Source organism: Embiotoca jacksoni, unplaced genomic scaffold (genome assembly GCF_022577435.1).
Source record: "Embiotoca jacksoni isolate LCO1_2020_lvr unplaced genomic scaffold, fEmbJac1.0.p SCAF_1, whole genome shotgun sequence".
NCBI lineage: Eukaryota > Metazoa > Chordata > Actinopteri > Embiotocidae > Embiotoca > Embiotoca jacksoni.
This window is the reverse complement of record NW_027185229.1, coordinates 17,646,665-17,665,603: the sequence shown is the minus strand read 5'-3', so window position 1 is coordinate 17,665,603 and position 18,939 is coordinate 17,646,665. Positions and strand designations below refer to the sequence as shown.

At 39.8% G+C, this 18,939-nt stretch overlaps 2 protein-coding genes across 6 annotated transcripts in view; both read left to right on the top strand.

The window, feature by feature from the left end:
• kcnb1 (potassium voltage-gated channel, Shab-related subfamily, member 1) overlaps positions 1-12,781 on the top strand; it is a 36,430-nt gene extending 23,649 nt beyond the window's left edge. For 4 of the 5 annotated variants that reach the window (XM_069144517.1, XM_069144534.1, XM_069144526.1 and 1 more), the window contains exon 3: positions 982-5,719. In XM_069144517.1, coding sequence (XP_069000618.1) covers positions 982-2,907 — 1,926 coding nt within the window. In that variant the 3' untranslated portion in view covers positions 2,908-5,719. Of the gene's footprint in view, positions 1-981; positions 5,720-10,211; positions 10,282-12,296 lie in introns of those variants that run through there. The other variant, XM_069144551.1, reaches the window with a different exon arrangement.
• Positions 12,782-15,749: 2,968 nt separating this feature from the next.
• rdh20 (retinol dehydrogenase 20) lies at positions 15,750-17,945 on the top strand. The gene is given in 8 exon segments (XM_069147910.1): positions 15,750-15,889; positions 15,891-15,954; positions 16,977-17,018; positions 17,020-17,076; positions 17,278-17,475; positions 17,621-17,706; positions 17,827-17,854; positions 17,856-17,945. Coding segments are annotated over 8 exon segments (705 nt in total).
• The last annotated feature ends 994 nt before the right edge of the window (positions 17,946-18,939 follow it).

Genomic DNA, 18,939 nt, shown 5'->3' with positions numbered 1-18,939 from the left:
GTCAGGGTTGGCTGGATTGAGCAAACACCCTGATTTTCACATTGACCCGTGGTCGAGTCCGTGAGAAAGTTAAAGTCAATGCGGATTTCTTAGTAGTAACGGAAGTGAGTTACTCATGTATAGTAATTAAGCAACGCATATAAAGCAACCGACGTTTACATAATATGACTTACTTAAACTGCTTACAAGTACTCCAATTTCTACTTATTTTCACCCAAACCATGATCTTTTCCTAACCCTAAACAATAGTCTTGGTACCTAAACCTCATTAAATAGTTATCATGTCTCATTTAACCAAAAGCATAATCTTTCCCTGGATCAATGTGGATTTTGTTGCCCAAACATTAGGCTCCATGTGCATATGTGATGCCAAAGTGCACAGCAGGCTGTGACAAAACATTAGCATTTGACACCCTGGGATGAGAGCAAGTAGCGTGTGGATAAACTCGATAAGTGAATCACGAATAAATAAATGTTCCAGGTCAGTCCAATCCATCAGCTGTCCGCTAATCACACACTCAGTCAGGCATCTATTGAAGATTTAATTGTCTGATCAGAATAAGAAATTTATGCTTTAGTGCATACTTGACAGTGAATTTATTTGCTATATTGTATTGTACAAAGGTTTTGGACGCTAAAAGTAAAGGGAGGATGCTCATGAAAACAATGCCAGTTATTTTATTTTTTATTATTTAAATACTGTCACACAAAGTGCAGTAAACAGATTAATCTAAATTCAACCATATTCGGGGGTGCTTTGCTGTGAAAACCACACTAGTTCTCCTAAATTCACTTGTATCAGTTTTTCAAGTTACTTGGCAGGTACTTTTTTTCTTCTGTGGATTTTGGCTGTCTAAGAGTCTTCAGTTTCTTAGTTTAAACTAAGCATCTCATGTGCCTAAATTTTTTTGCAACGTTTTGTATGTCATTCTCTGATCCTGCAATCATTACTCATATTACTTTTATAAATTTGTCTTTCAGATCTTGGCCATCATCTCAATCCTCTTCATCGTGCTATCCACCATTGCCCTGTCCCTTAACACCCTTCCAGAGCTGCAGGACACTGATGAGTTTGGTCAGTCCACTGACAACCCACAACTGGCCCACGTGGAAGCTGTGTGCATTGCTTGGTTTACCATGGAATACCTGCTCCGTTTCCTCTCCTCCCCCAATAAATGGAAGTTCTTTAAGGGTCCACTAAACGTTATTGACCTGTTGGCCATCCTGCCCTACTACGTCACCATTTTCCTGACAGAATCCAACAAGAGTGTGCTGCAATTTCAGAATGTCCGCCGTGTGGTTCAGATTTTTCGGATCATGCGTATCCTGCGTATTCTGAAGCTGGCTCGTCACTCCACAGGTCTTCAGTCTCTGGGCTTCACCCTCAGGAGGAGTTACAACGAGCTGGGCCTGCTCATTCTTTTCCTGGCCATGGGTATCATGATCTTCTCCAGTCTGGTGTTTTTTGCGGAGAAGGATGAGGAGGATACAAAGTTCAAAAGTATTCCAGCTTCTTTCTGGTGGGCTACAATTACTATGACCACGGTAGGATATGGAGATATCTACCCCAAAACTCTCTTGGGAAAAATTGTGGGGGGCTTATGCTGCATAGCTGGAGTGCTTGTGATAGCCCTACCTATACCCATTATCGTAAATAACTTCTCTGAATTCTACAAGGAGCAAAAGAGGCAAGAGAAAGCACTTAAAAGAAGGGAAGCCCTGGAGAGGGCAAAGAGAAATGGTAGCATTGTCTCAATGAACTTGAAAGAGGCATTTGCTCGTAGTGCAGAACTGATGGATGTGGTGGTAGAGAAGAGCGAGAGGCCTCATGACAACCACCTCTCTCCAAGCCGTTGGAAATGGACCCCCAAGAGGGCTGCGTCAGAGACAAGCTCAAACCGATCTTTCAATGCCGAGGACTTGGGCTCTCCCAGCAAGGCCCGAGCCACCAGTCCCCAGAGGTTAAATGTTCAGAAACTGGAGGAGATGTACAGCCAGATGGCAAAGACACAGTCGCAACCAAACCTCAATGCTAAAGACAGGGGCTCCAGAGTGGGCAGACAGAGGGATGAGATAGAGCTGGGCACCATTCAAGATCATGGACCACCAGTGCTAGGAACCAGAGAAGGAGTGGGGGACATGAAAAGCTTGTCCAGCTTTGACAGCTACATCAGCTGTGCAACAGACTTCCAGGAGAATCCCCGCTTCCCCCATACTCCAGCAATGGACCTTGGTCTTCAGGAAAGCAACCGCTTCTCATACAGTCCAGCAGCAGCTTTGTCCCAGCACACCAGTGGTAAAGTAGGCCAGAAAACCACAGGGGAGCGTGAGCCCATGCTGACTCCTGTGTCTGTCACAAAGTCCTCATTCTCCGAGAACACAAGAAAATTCTTCTTTTCTGGAAACTCCTCAAAAAGCTTTATTCCCAAAGGAGGCGGCCGCAACGAGGGGGAGCCAGGGCCATCCCCACTTTCAGACAGCTCGGTCGTGTCAGACCACTCCCTGTTAAGCCCTGAAGTTTCTGTCTACACCACTGCCAGTAGCAGGACCCCACCGAAGTCTCCAGAAAGCACTACCCTGGCCCCAACTGTCTTCACCTTTCACGACTCCTCCATCAGTAAGTACATTGACGCTGATACAGACGATGACGAGCACCTCCGTGACATTTCTGATGCCAGTCCTTCAGAGCGTCTTCTGGCTGGTGCAAGTCCAAAACGCAGCATGAACATAAATTACAAGAGGGGCACTAACCATTTAGAAGCAGCCCAGAAAATGCTGGGCCAGAATTGTCTGTTACCCCTTGAAGGGATTCGTGGGATAGCTCATGAGAATCACATAGGACCTGAGATGGCACGTAGACCAAAGGTTGAGAGGGGGCGTCAAAATACTTTGGATAAAAGCCTCTGAGGTACAAGTGGAGCGGAAACAAACAGGAAGCTTGGGACAGAGTTTTTGTGATAGAGACACCAGACAGGCTAAAACACTCTCTGAGCCAGACACAAAGGAAGAGAGAGACAAACAGTCTCAACCAAACATTTCACAAATTACCTGAGCATGCCATTTGGCAACAAGCTCCGGGTAAACACGTGGGGTGTATACTCTGGGAGAAAAAGTTTTCTAAATTGGAGAATGTCACTGCCCCTCCTTCAGCTCATTCCTAATAGTGGTATAACACGCCCAGAAACAAAAGAGCACTCCCCAGTCGCCAGTGGGTCTGTTCAGAGAAGTAGAGTCTTCAGAGAAATTGAGCTGTGGTCATTACTGGTATAACCAAACTCAATGATGGTTTTAACTGCAGGGGGTCATCTCTATATTCTCTTGGGAAAGAAAGCCCCGCAGCCCACTTTTTCATTACTGAGTCCCAGTTCATGTTGTAGTCTTGGAGATACAGGAGAGGACCTAGAAGCCTATAAGCTACTTACTTGTGCCCTCCATTCCCAAACCTGGCCTTAGTCATTTACATAACATTTGTAGGAGTGTGCATGTCTGCATACGTGTGTGAGAAAGTGTGAGCATTAACGAATGATCTACTGGCAATTCATGTAAACACACTCTCGAGATTGTCTAACCTGATTTATTTTTATATAGAGAAGAGAAAGTATCTTATAGAAATAAGTGATTTGCTAGTCTGCTCTGTCATAATCATTATGTACAGAGTAAATTTGTTCAATGTCTTGGCACAGAGGCCGCAGTTATCAGTGGCTCCAGGTCGTCATCCATTATAATGACCGCTCTTTCTTGAACAGTATTTTGCTTTCCCCTATGTTAACATGTCTTATTGAGAATGAATGATACTTTCAAATCTCTACCAGTGGATAGTGTCTTAGCACCTCTGTATAATTTTTAAATGATCGCAGTAGACCAAGAGTTTTTGATGTTGGCTCAGAAAAGAGCCGGAAATAATCATCTCGATTGCTGCATTAAGTGCACATTTGTGAAGCATGCGGGCACCCAACCAGTCTACATACAAAACCACAATGAGTTGCTTGTCTATCATATCTAAGGAAATCCTCCAATATTTTTCTGCTTAGTGGCATGAAGTTTAGATTTCAGTAACAGATGTTCAGCATGCATTGGCCTTGATTTTAGCAACATTAAAGCAACCAAAGAGATCACGCAGTTTCAAGTTTTGGAAGATACGTGTGTAAGATACAGAAAGCAGGGGAGTTATCTATCTCTACTTTGTTCCTTAAATCATCAAAATAAACTCTAATAGCACTGCATAAACAGAGCCGAGTTAACTTTATAATTAATCAGTTGGAAATGCTGCAAATTATAAAATTCATGCATGTGCGCACAGCCACACTCACAAATGAACATACAGGTGGATGGAAGACAATATCCAGGACTTAGTTTCCATGGTGACCACAGTCGTCAGGCTGGCAACAACTACGCAATGATTTGTTAATTGGGGCGGTGAAGGTCTGCTTGTGTATAAAATACAGTATGCTCACACACACACACACAACAGACAAACATATTGAGACACTCACTGTACACGCAAGTGACACGTATCCAGAGTAGTTGCGTGTTATCAGTCACTTCTCACTGTGCATATTCATGCCCACTGAGTAAATGCAACATTGTTATATAAGGTCTTTATATGTTTATGTTTAAATTTCTGTGTCATCCCATCATGAATTGTTTTAGTTTCTTGACCTTTGCCCACTGAACTGGAAAACACAATGTATTCTCTATTACCTGTTTACACTGCTACATGTATGATGTGAAAGAGTAACTTGGCACTTTTAAAACAACAGATTGTATTAAAAGAATACTGATACCCTTTATGAATATAAATCATGAGAAAAACATGAACAGAAATGGCCTTAATTGTAATATTAACTTTGACTTTACATACATATATTGCAGGTCATGCTAACATGAGCTGAGCTACAGTAAAAAAAAAAAGAGTCCTTCCTCAACCCCTTGAAATCTAATTTAAATTGTGAAATAATCTTAAAACTCTTGAGAAGGTATGTCTTGTGTCATCACAGCTTTCTCAAATGTTAACATGAGCAAAGAAGAACCTCAGCGCCAACCAAATATATTCTTAAAAAAACAGACCAAACTGTAAAAGCTATCTCAGTTATTTCCAGACACAAATATATTGGTATAAGATGAAAGTAAAAGAGGCCAATGGGCTATTATAAATGTAGCTGTTGAGTAAAATTTGACTTGAGAGTCAACAGAATGTGATTGACATACATATTTTTGTGTGTCGTGGTTAAAAGTCGAATCACAAACCCTGATTTAATTTCCCATTTTAATCACAGAGTTGGACCATTTCATTTTGCTCTCCCATAGCGAGGAGCTGAGGTGTGAAAGGAATAGCAATGACTGCAAGAAGCAGAGTGAACCATGCATGTGTGTGTCTGTGTCTGTGTTATGTGTATGTGTGTGTGTGTGTGTGTGTGTGTGTGTGTGTGTGTGTGTGTGTGTGTGTGTGTGTGTGTGTGTGTGTGTATGTGCTGTAAAGCCTGGGCATTAGAGCATTGCGGCTGCAGCTTAATGGGAAAGAATAAACTGTTTCCTGTATGAAAGTAAGCATGTTGGGGGAATCCTGTTTTTGTATCTTCCATTACTCTGTCTACAGTTCTGACTGTAACATGCAGCGGCAATGCTGGTTGCAATACCCAAAGAAAACTAAATTCAAATGAGAAATTAGGATTACTTTTAGTTAACATTTGATTTTTAAGTGGGCCTGAAAAAAGAGGGATGGGAGAATTTGATCAATCTTATTATATCATATAATTAGGCAAATAATTGTACACAGTCTAGCAGTCTCCTAAATCCTCTATGTATTACAGCTGAAATTCTGATTTGATAATTCCTTCAGTGGTTGCATAATATTAAGGAGGCTATGTTCACATTAAGTAAAAAAAAAAAAAAAGGATTTTAAAACATATTGAGACAACTTGAATTCTAAAATGACAAAATTTCATGATGTATAACAATTGGCTACAGGTATTTAACATTCTGGTAATATTACCCTAAATATTCATATATTCCTTCATAAATAATGGAAAAACAGGTTAGAGTTCAATTCTCCAAGGAGCACACGATAAACTTTGTTTCAACGTTTAGATTTTTTTTTCTTTAAATAGTCAGATTTTTCAGAGAAATGCTTCAACAACAGCAACAATTGATTCATAAACTACCAGTTAGTTACACATTAACCTTTTGTTGTATTTTGTCTTATAAAAAAGTCCAAAGGCCAATGTATGCCAAACATTTCAACATCTTTTACCCAGTTACAACTTAATGTCCACTTAAGATTTCTTAATATTTACTTAAATCAAGAGGAGACAAAAGTGGGCAGACTCAGAGTAAATTAAATAATTTAAAAAACATTGTTATGTCTTATTTTTCAACACTGCAATTAAGGGCATTCAGCTCACAAATCCTTCATGAAGCATTGTGTGAGCTTCTGTCCTACTATTTAGGTTTACTATATCATGGTAGTCAGGGACCGTTTTTCACTGAAATATTGCTTAACAACGATGACAATCAATATGTCACGAACAGGCAGCAAGCACTACTGAAGAGAACTCAGAGATTAATTGCGGGCAAATATTACACAAATGTGCACCCATGCACACACTCAAACAAAAGTATTGAAACCTGACACTAGTATCGATAAGCTTTTAGAAAACGTAGTGCAAAGAAACATCGAGCATGATGTTTTTAATTTGATATTTAAACTGTGATACTGTGACACACTACCACCATAATAGAAAAAAACAACAACTTGTTATTTGTTTTAAAAGTCATCCCTGTTTTTATTTTATTTTGGACACTTTACTCTGCTCCATTTTCATGGGAGCCATTCGAAATGATGACATCTAATAGTGTAATGGACCTTTTAATTTGACCAAGGTCCCTGTTGAGAAATTCTGATCAAAGCCTGACCATGACTCTTAATGAAGCAAACACAATCAAGTGACTTGTTTTTCTTTCTCTTTTATTGATACAAATGAAGAGCACAGATTGTCTCCCTTTTCCATTACTACACTCCCAGTTGCCCCATAAGACTCCCAACTGTACAGTAAATGCATTTAGTCTAAAATAGAATTTGGTTGTCGCTCAAGCTGCTAATTTTAAACGTAAAGAGGTTCATGTCTTTGTCACTTTTGTTAGGACCCCACTGGACCTTTCTTTTCAAGGCCATGTGGTAGTTTTCAGAACCCGGTGAGGGCCACTGCTTTAGCAAGTAGCTTAACTCCACACACTCTGAATCTAACACTGTATTACAGGGTTGGGGTCGATTCAGGATGCCTTGACGGAGTAAAACACTCATCACATATGACACTAGAAAAATAACAAGTATTAGAGTATGAGACAAGTTAAAACCTAGTACAGATTTAAAACATAAACTATATTTTTTCTACGGTTTAAGCTCTCAGTGGAATTGACCCCAACCTTGCCTAAGCCATCAGTCTTTGTAAAGTACACCGTTTCCAGGGAATTGAAAAAAACATATTTGAATGACTTTAGCCAGCTCTTATACAATGTTGTTTGTAGGTCCCAAGGCTGTCTGTTTTGTAAAAACAAAAAACAAAGAAAAACCTTTTTACCTGTTGACTTTCTATGCTGTTGTTTCTGTATAAATGTTCTGTTGTTCAGTGCATGTTGTAACTTTGGCGTTGTGACTGGTTGTGATTCACACAGAGCCAGTACTTGTCATGTAAAAAAAAAAGTGTCTCAATGTCCCAAGATATTTCTATTTCTTAAGAGAAGCAACATTTCCCTTCAATGACTCAAAATAAATCAGATCACTTTACATTTTGATTATAAATTGTGGACTTTCATTTCACTGGTAAATTTCAGGTTTTAATGCAAATCAAATTAAGAAAATGTACTATTAAACTTTGAGCTAGTAAGGGCAATACATTTATCACACAAAGGTGGATCAAACAGTTGAGAGACTACTCTTGTTGTGCGCAAACTGAGTGCTGCACCAAGATATGGACAGAACAGGGAGAAGCTACAATCTTCCTTAGTAAGTATTATAAGTTACAGCGCTTGATCAACATCATCATCTGAGTTGCACACGATTTTGTGAACACGAGTACATGCATATTTGCAATTGGAATTGAGCAGAGACCACACATCAAATTTTGTGTTAAACTCAAGAAATTGCCAACGTAGAATCCTTAATTGCTTCATAAAGCCTATGGTGATGAGACAAAGAGCCGGGTGAGGTGTTTTGAGTCAAATTTGCATTTCAAGAGGCACAGAATGCCACAAGACCGAAGAAGGAGCATCAGGTCAGAAGCACAACCAGGTGGGTTTTCTTTGACATTCACTGAGTTGTGCACCATGACTTCAGTCCCCAGGGTCAGACTGTCAACGCCGAGTTCTCCTGTGAGGTTCTGAGGCGTCTGAGGGAAAACATTCTGTGAAAACGACCTAGACTGTGACGCAGTGGCACTTTGGTTTTCTGACGTGATAATGCGCCTGCAACAATACTCATAGCTCCCTAACCACCTTACTTGAAGGATCTGGCTCCCTGCCGGTTCTTTCTGCTCCCCCAAAAATTGGACACAAAATTGTATGTGCTCTCTACTCAAGTTTCATGTCCAAGGTGAAAACACATTCTAACAAATATCACACAATTGATTGTTAGGTTAAAAACGCAAAACTGAGCACTGACCAGCGCTCTTTATTTGAACAGGTTTAGCAGCTATTTCACTCGAATAATGTTCCTTATATAGATATCTCAGTGGATATGTACAGGATGGAGGCTAAAAAAAAAAAAAAAAAAAAAAAAGAAGGAGGTGGTTAAATGAAGAGGAAGCTGTGGGCTGTTGGGCAAGAGCAAGCTTCCAGCCTTCCCACACGTCTCCACACACCCCTGCATCTAGGGTTTCCCACTGCCTGCCACTGGAGAGACTGTCTTCTGCAGGGGAGGGCGGGGGGAGGAGGGGGAGAGGGCGTGAGTTCAGACCAAGCTTTAAATCTTAGTGGAAAAACAATACTGCCATCTAGTGGTGGAACTCATTATTTACCATCAATGGTCAGGGATGAAAAACAAAAAAACACACCCCGAAGATGTGACCCAGGCTGGTATATTACAACTGACCCATGTATTTCGCCTACCACTGAATGTCTCATAATACAGTACCATGTACTGTGTTAGATATCAATAGCGCAGAGGAAAACTGTGTTATGCTAGATTTTTGCAGATGAATATTTGTTGGCTGCATGGTAAATTCATGTCTGCAGATACACTGAAAAACATGGACCGGTTTGGATATGGTTCGGGTTTAAAGTTATGATAAATGTGTTTTGGGGAGTTGTTTTTTGATGATACCAATAAAATGTAGTCGTTTTTTTACTATGCCCTTACAATGAATGACAGAGTACACCAATGCATGTGCTGTCTTGTGCCTTTTAAGGTTTGGATTTTTTTGGTAAATGACCAAATCCTAATCCTAATATATTAGGAAATAGTTCATCATTTTTGGGATTTATTCTTGGCATATTTCTTGCAGAGAGTTCAAATAAGAAGATTGATATAACAGTCATGTTTATACAATAAACATGAAGATAAAGTCTAGCAGACTACTATATGTAATCATGTATAATCATATCCGTTAAAGCTTCTCAAACTTTTTCAGGCCACAAATCACTTGTAGTAGAAACATTTTTCACAGAGCACATCATAAACATGACATAAAAGCTATTACAGTACACACTGTGCTTGTTAAATCTTTTTTTTTTCCAGAGCACCTGAGTGACATTTGAACTTCACAATTGTAGTCAGTGCAGTTTCATCAATTATAAATCAATTTTGTAATATTATTTTGTCAACCCTTGTAAAGGTGACAGTCTGCGACCTCACTTTAAGAACCAAATCATAACAGTTAGAATGACTTTCTTTTCTTGTGTTTTAAACTCGTAAAAAAACGTAAGAATATTTGAGATAAGTCAAGACAAGTTTTGTTCTTTCTATGAGCAAAATGATGTCTAATTTCATGGTTGAATAAGTGCTCGGCAGAGCTTAAAAAAAAACATTCCTTGTCTATCTGCTTCGCTTATTAATGTTTCCCGAACAACACAAGCTTACATTTGCAATTAAGTGGTGTGAACTATCCAACATATTGAGCAATGAGCAGTACAGTGTATTCATGCAAAAGTTTTGCATTGTTTTGAACCACATTCTTTCCATTTTTACCTGTGCTTGCTGTTTTCCTCTCCGTCTCCAGCGCAGTGTTTCTGTCCGGCAGCGAGAGCAGGCGGCTGGCACTCGACACACACACGGTGGCCCTCCCTCAGGTACTGCATCCACAGGGTGTGTGGGCCCTCGCTCTGCTGACACCCTTTTGTCAAAGAGGTCAGCTGAAACTGGACGCAATACCTATTTCACACAAACACATAGAGACAGACACATGGGCTCACACCATAACTGAGAATAAATATATAGAGCGACAATACATGAGAACATATTTAAAGGCAAAACAAACGAGTGTAATTTCATATTTTTGCAGTCTGCGCGGATGTGTTACCCGATAACATCGCTTCTGTCAGGGATGTCTCTTTTCTTCCTGGCGTTGCCATAGCCACCCGTGGTGATGAGTGCCGGGACTGCCGAGGAAACGTTCATGTTAAAAACATGACGTGTTATTACATATTGTATTATATTACATACATTACCACATGTTGCATTTCCAGGCATCATACATTTAAAATGAGCACGTGGAGGGAAAATGTTCATGAAAGTAGGATAATCTCTCGTGTCTTTTTCAATTTAAGAAAGTTAAGACAAGAATACAAGTAAATCTGCACTTTAGAAATAACACTTTGTTTTGATAAAGGAAGAAATAATAGCCAGAAAATCTAAAAAGACAGATACTGGTGCACTCATATGCTTAATCATATGTCCATAGGTGATTTCTATTCAATTTGTTTGGACCGGGGAGGTAGTATGTACAATTCATACTGCAACACTGCACACTGTAGGCTACTACAACTACCATGCATACAAAAAAGACTTTAAGCTTCAGTATCTCCATCACACTTTAGAGAAACATACGGTCATACAACACGTATTCAATACAACTGAATGCAATAGGATGTTGTATAAAACCAAATATGTTTCTCACCACTGGAGCATAAACAATGAGCATTGATCTTTTACCAACTGCAATTTTATATTCAACAAGTCTAAGCCTTTTACTGACATCTGAAATTACCACAATGCCCAAGTAATAAATACACAGAATATTTAGATCTGCCTTTTATTTTCTGTGTTGAATACATTGCATCATCCCTGACCATGATAAATGTATCTATCTATCATCTGCATTCAGGTGTGGTTCTGTAATGTGTTTAACTATCATCAATGTGCATATCACAGCTAAACTGACAATTTAAATGTTTGGGTTTTTTTTGTCTTACACTGATGGATGTAAGAAATGTCATTTTTCCTCAGGTAACTTCAGAGACAATCGGGTCTTACCGCACTTCAGAATAATTGTGTTTTGCTAAAGCAGGTGTATAATGCTGTCAAATGTTTCAAACTTTCAAAACTTCCCTTATCAACATGACTCAAAAAGAGAGCTCAGGTACATAGTGTGTTATAATAAGAATTTCTTGTGCGTCAGAAAATTATATGCCGATCACAAACGAGAGAAATGGTGGATGTTTGGAAGGATTTTTCTCACCAAGGGAGTTTTGACAGTGTCCTTGGTGAGACCAGTACTCTGCACAGCCAGCATGTTCTTCCAGAGTGGGACAGGGTTTCCCTGCATTGAGCGACTCCTGCAGGATCGTCCTGCTCCTCCTGCGGACTGTGGCCCTGCAGGGCTCTGCACAGCCTGACCACTGTGTCCACTCACTCACCACACAGGACACCGCTGAGGGAGAGCACAAAGAGCACATACTGTTTTAATCGTCTTTTTATGTCTACAGATCAAGTTGCCGCTTCAATTTCAGGTCATCCAAACATTTCAAACTAAGTTGTAGGCGCAAAAACTGAAATACAACATTGTGCATTGCATCTCATAGCCTATGAGAGGACAGATTTCAGTGGGTCTACTGAACTGAATAATTTGAGGTAGATGCAGTACCTCCTGCTATTAGGCTTACGCACTATGACCATTTGCCAGTTTAGGAGGACTATTTAAAGTAGTCACGTGAGTAGGAGTAGTTATCCCAAACTTTACTAATAATAATATCCTCATTGCCAAGCAATGAAAACATGTCAATAATGTTTACATATTAATGTTATAAAAAAATTTTTTTTTTAAATCTTCCATATGTGAAACCGACCTGGACATGCGGTTTCATAGTCGAGGCAGCAGTCCACGGTGGACACGCAGGCTTGATCGCAGTAGCAGGTACCATATGACCGGTCGGATCTCCATCCTTTACTGACGCACGACGGGTCCCGGCCGGTGCAACACAGACCCGCTTCCCGACAGCCAGACCGACAGGGGCCGACGAGGAACGAAGACACCCCGAGAAAAATCAGAGTGACAGAGCGGCTCCCGGAGACTGACATCACGACGCACCACAACACGGACTTCAACAGGTTCAGGGAGTTTGGTGCGCTTTGCACCAGTTTAAACGACAATATTCCCCGTTTATTGAGGGGTGTTTTAAATGGTCCTGTTTAAATACTTGGTGGTCATAAAATGAATCATCTCTGATTAATTATGGGTCAGCAGCATTATGACCAGGAGGAGTTGAAACGGGTCCTGGGTTGGAATTAATCTGTCAACTCTACACCTCTTAAAGGAACAGTTCACTAAACATGAGGGAGTTAGAAATACAAGCACACAAAGCTAAATTTATAACTATTAATTAAGTAATTGTAACATGAAAACTATCAAACCAAATAAAAACATGAATGCAAATCATAATAAAAGTGTTTTTTTTAAAAAAAAATTTTACCGTAAGTGTATTTTCAGAAGCTGCACCTTTGTACTTGGTATATACATCATTAATTGCACTGAAGCTCTCGCCAGCATGAGGAAAGAATCTCTGACAAGTTCTATTTTTCATACACTGCTTTTTCACAAGATATCATGCACTAACCCTCAATCTTCGAATGCCCTATTGACTGATATAGCGACAATAATATGTGCAGATAAGAAAGAAAACGATAAAGTAAGTGTGGCAAAAAGACAGTAAGCTATAAACACCCAATGAACTATACTAAGATGGAATGCTAAGAAGCTTTTTGCAAGAACCCCGCAAAGGAGGGACATGTTTGCAGGTCCCCTGTTTGATGCTAAACTGATAGAAATTGAATGCTAATGTTTTCCTGCCTCTCCACAGACGTGTTTATGAAGCAGCCAGCTTCCCTGACCAATGTGTGCCTCAACATGTGAAAAGGGTGGATTACTGAAACTCCCATGGCTGAGGTTATTCATGCAAAAAGAACAACACTGTGGACAGAGCAGGCCTCGACTCAAACTCAGATTCTCAGCTATTGTGTGTGTAGACCGAGAAGAGACAAACAGGGCGAAGCTGAAAGAATGATTATGGTGCTCAGATTTGTCCCGTATGTAAGAGAGAAACATGTCAAAAAAGCATGAACATGAGAGTGTAGCTCATTCTTTCTACATGTCGCCCGACCTTGTGGCCCCCATGTGCATCGATGAATCTGTGCAGCTTGCAGAGGTGTGACCTCACACATTTACTGCTCCAGTAAACAGACACACAGCTAAAACTGGATAGGGCAGTCCAAACAGATACCACTGTTGCTCTTAGTCTTCTTCTCCTCATAAAAAGGGACTTCTAATTAAATCTTGAAGATTTCCATTTCACGATAATATGTATTTTTTTGTCAATGCCTCTTAAAACAAAATACATTTTTGCAATAAGATCAGTGGCAGCAGGTTTCAATCCTGTATTTTCAACCGGTTGTTAACATTTGGATCAAGGTTTATGTCTCAAAGGTTCACAATTTGTCAGGTTTTTAGTAAGTAATTTACTTTTTGTTTTTCTATTATTGATGCTATTATTTATGTTTGTGAACGCCCATATACATTATCAATATACATAAATGTACATTGTTATGGTGAAATACAAAGATAAATGGTGTGAAGGAGACAAAAAGAATGTATAGAACCCAAGATGAGAACTCTTAGTTAATACTTTTCAACAACAAAAAAAAATCATTCACAACTTATAACTAATTCTTCACCCTCCATTTAAACCTCCTACGATCTTTATTATAACTCACCGTGCTCTTTTCCTCTGAGCTCCTCTCTGTCTTTTTTCTTTTACCATTCACCCCTCCCCAACAACCAGGGTCCTCTGTTCATTTAATCTATAATAATATAATTAATTTGGATCTTACTTACTAACTCACCCCTCTTTTTATATGTTGGTTATGAGTTAACAAATATGCATTGTGCTTTTATTTGATCGCAATCATCAGTCAAAGAATCTCAAAATTCCATCCCTCTAGAAAGAACTTTTGTCACAATTGTGGTTTTGAAATGAGCTCTACAAATGAAATGACTGGACTCGGCTTGTCTAAAAAACAAAGCGAGGTACCCCTATGAACACTGCAACATGATTTGCTTGCTATAGCCATTTGCTGTGTTCCTGCCAACAATTAATATTACACTTCCCAATGCTCTTCCGTTCTAAAAGACAGAATTCACAGTCCTCGTTTTCTGCAAAAATGTATTGAAAAGATTAACTGAAGTTAAGATGTGGCAATAAAATCCTTTAAAAAAAAAAAACATAGACTCAATTAACTCAGTTCTCAAAAGCCAAAAAATAACCTCGTGGTGAGTGGTTCCATACGAGAACAATACTGAATATCTTTTCTTATGACGTGTCCACAAGGGGAAGCAGTTGGCATACAGTCAGACACAGCTCCATGTCACTTGATGTCCGTGCCAACATTCAGGTATTACCACTAGATTTAAGGCATATTTACAAGTAGATTTCAGACTTTGGTGTGATCTTTTCTGCTGTTGCTAAACAGTCTCACAGTCGGGCAAAATTCTTGGCAGCATTTAAACCAGCCTCTTTGTACAGCCATGAACCACTTCTGCAAATATATTCTGTGTCGTAGCAAAAATGGTAAAGCCATGCCTGGTTAAAAAGTTGTTTTTCAGGAAAGATAAGTATCTCAATTCTCTTTTTAATGTAACAGCACATGCCCGTGTACTTGTTTTACTGGTATCATATTTGTTGTTCAGTTGTTTTTTTATGTTTGGCAACAGCCTGTCTTATAATGACCTTCCACGCTTCTTTGCTTTGCATTCATAACACATTTTGCATTGACTAAAACATACCAGTTAAGTAATCTATCACGGTGAACAACATGTCTGCTATTATTGCTATGAATTAATTATTGCTGCAAGGTCATCAAGTGTTCTTTTCAAATTAATCTGCACCTGCAACTTTATTAACAGCAATTAATGCTGATTATCACGGTAACGGATTGTGTCTCAAGCCAGTGTCAGTTCTGTGCATTGTGATTGTTCAGTGTAATGGTGAAAATGCATACATTCACAGCTAACAAAAAAAAAAAGTGGTCGTATAGGAGCTCCAGTTATTTCCTCTAATCTGGGAGGAGAGTGTTTAAATAAACCCAGGATAGAGGCTGAGGGTCACAGAGGGAGGAAACACCAGCTTGGCTGTCTGCATCTTAGTTAGACTGTAGGAAACCCATCTTCACTGGTAGCAGGAGTGAAGTCTGATCCACTGTAGGCCCCTCCGACATTCGTCCTTACAGACTTTCACCACAAAATAGGAAAAAAAAAACGATTTTTCTAATGGACCTCCAGATGATGCTGCTGGATAAGGCGTACACATACACGGTGGATGTGTACCGCCACGCAGAGCTTGTGCGGAAGGACCTGGGCAGGGACATTACGATTCTGGTGAACAATGCCGGAGTGGTGGCTGGCCAGCACGTTAGACCGTCCTGATGAACCGATGGAGAGGACTATGAAGGTCAACTGTCACGCCCTGTTCTGGGTGAGAACTGTTTAGTCAATATAAAATGTGTAGAAGATATTTCAGCAGTCAGACATGAAGTGATGAAGCACCTCATGAGTGGTTAAACATCTTAAAGATCAGATAGACTAGAAGGCGTCTTTAACCTGTTGGTGGTACTTAATGTCCTATTAACATCAGGACTAACACAGTGTATCATATTGAGTGCATGGTTTTGGATTCTTAGTGCTGCTGCTGAACCCATTACTTGTAGGCTAACTCTTAGTGAGCTGCTCATCCAGAACAATGACTTTTTTGAAATTATAGTAAAGAAGTAAATCCTGTTTATACTTCTTCAATCAATACATCTTGTTGTAAATGCCAACTACTGATCAAAACTATGGCACTCTTATATTAATATAATAATATAAATATTTGCTCATGTGTTTCAGTGTGAGTGAAAACAATATCCAAAAAAGAAAAGCAAATGTTAAAAATGTAGAATACTTAAAAGCAACCGGTTTGTCTGTGCCACTTCATATTTCCAGAAATATTATTCTGATATCTTCCCTGGAGTACGAATGAAAGTAAATCAAATATACATTACACAATCAATTCAATGACTTATATCTTGCAAAAATGACTTGCTGGCGAACATGACTAATGCTTTGGCAGAAACACATCGTTTGTGGGTGGTACACTTTTACTGACTGATATTTAGGGAGCTGGAACTCAAGCTTCTGAGAATGCCATCACGCATAATCTTCTCATCATTAGCTGTATACAGAGCATGTTATTGTGCACAGGCCGTGTAACACATGAAATGCAAACTGTATTGCGTCAAGAGCATGATCCCCTTCACACTATATGGCCTATAGGACTCCCACGTCAATCCTCTTAATAAGGAGCTGCTTGTGTAACTTAAGCTGCCTTCATGTTGAACAATATTTAAGTCATATTTTAGTCTTTTGAACACTGCAGTTTGTTGCCTCGTTATAAGTGACTGTTGTCATAAGAGTGTGTGTGTTTGTACCTGTGTGTGTGTGTGTGTGTGTGTGCCTCAGACAGTGAAGGCGCTCCTCCCTCAAATGAAGGCCCAGAATCACGGGACACGTCGTGACTATCGCCAGCGTCCTCGGTCTCTCCAGCACAGCTTATGTCGAGGTGAACCAGGGCGAGAGAAAAATCACTACGACGAGATACGACAGCTTTATTCTTCGCGTTTTACAGTGTTCTCTGCTTTAATCCGCAAATTAAGTAACAAATTCAAATGCGTACCACGTCAACAAATCACAAATAATGTGAATATAATACCCGTGAAGGTGACATAAACAGGCTCGGATGAGCAGCTTCTTTTTGCGGCAGGATTACCGTGCCAGTGAGTTTGCTGCAGTGGGGTTCCACGAGCCTCTGGCCCACGAGCTGCTGGCTGAAGAGTTTGATGGAGTGAAGACTACCCTTGTGTGCCCCTACCTCGTGGACACAGGCATGCTTGAAGGCCGCAAGATACGGTAATGTCGACACAATAACCTCATAGCTGGAGTCTTAATTTGTCTTCAAACTGTATCGTCATCGTTTTAAATGAAACGATTCAGACACAAACAAGAAAAGATGCCAATGAATTCAACTTGAACAAATCCCACTGACAAACACACTAAAGATTCATTATTCTGTTGGATTTGTGAACGCAGGTAATTGAAACCTTAAGGCCGACAAACTGATAACTGAATCCGTCATAAACCAACCGTTAGCGCGCATCCCCCGACTCGCCTACATGCCTTTCCTTTCTAGAGCGTAAGTATAACACACCTTCTTATTTACAAAACCATAAATACATCTGGCTTGGTGTGCATATCCGTTGCTGAACAGCTAAAGTTTGGCATTTTAAGTCTTACCCTGCACGCTCCTTTTCAGGTTGTTGTCGTGGGAATCCAACGTGGTTGTCTTATCGTTTTATGGATTCTGACAAGTGCATGTACACCTTCATTGATAAGAAGAAACAAGTGACAAATGGTTTCATTAAGGTTGCATAATCACACCTTTTTAAACTAAAAAACAACTTTAGGAGTCAAAACTTAAAAAAAAAAAAAAAAATCAAAAGTAATTGAAAAGGTTCATGATATATATTAATTGGATTATAAAATAAACTAAAACAAATATTTCTCTGCTCGTGTGAACACAACGGTCAGACAAAATGCCCCACTAAAGCCACAATTATGTCACGTGGATGGTCAGGAAAAATGGAGGGGACTTTCAACTTTGAGACTGATCATCCAGCCTGTACTGGATGACAACTCGGCACCCAAATAAGATTTCAACAATGTTCAGATGAAGTTAAAAGTCTCTTCCAAATGTTTTCACCATAAACCTGTGAAATGACCAAACACGGATTAAATCCTGGACAAACCAAAACTTGAAAGTGTCTTTAATATGTGTAACTTTGTGATGTAACCAAATGTTGTGCTGTATTATATTTACATGAAATAAAATGACTTAAAACCACAAATACCGTCTAAGGATCAAAGTAGGTGTTTTATGCTGCACTCTTTCTTTGTAAACTGCGTGAGACTGGCAAATAAGCAAAAGGGAAGCAATGCCAACAAAGGACGTTCTAAAACGAAGATAACACCATGTAGGGCTGCGTATCGAGAAATATCCGAGATCATAATGTCCAAGAAACCGTCAAAGTCTTTTCAGCTCCACTGATTCCACACCAGAAAGCTCGTTTCAGTCGCAAACTCTGAACTCCCCGACACTTTGCTCTCCCTTGCAGATTTTGTACGTGTCAGCGCACATGTTTAAAATATCACGGAAAGGGGCTCAAAAGTGTTGGTAGTCTCACAAGACAGTAGTGATGTGGTGAAACATAATCACTGCCCAAACATATTTTTCATGCAAGTATGACTAATGGTGAAGCATTTCCTCCAGCAATATGTAGTGTTGTAAATGTCTCCAGTCTCACTCATGATGTCCCAGAATGAGCTCATGTTTGCGCACTGAAGTAAGAATAATAGCAAACTTTTGCAT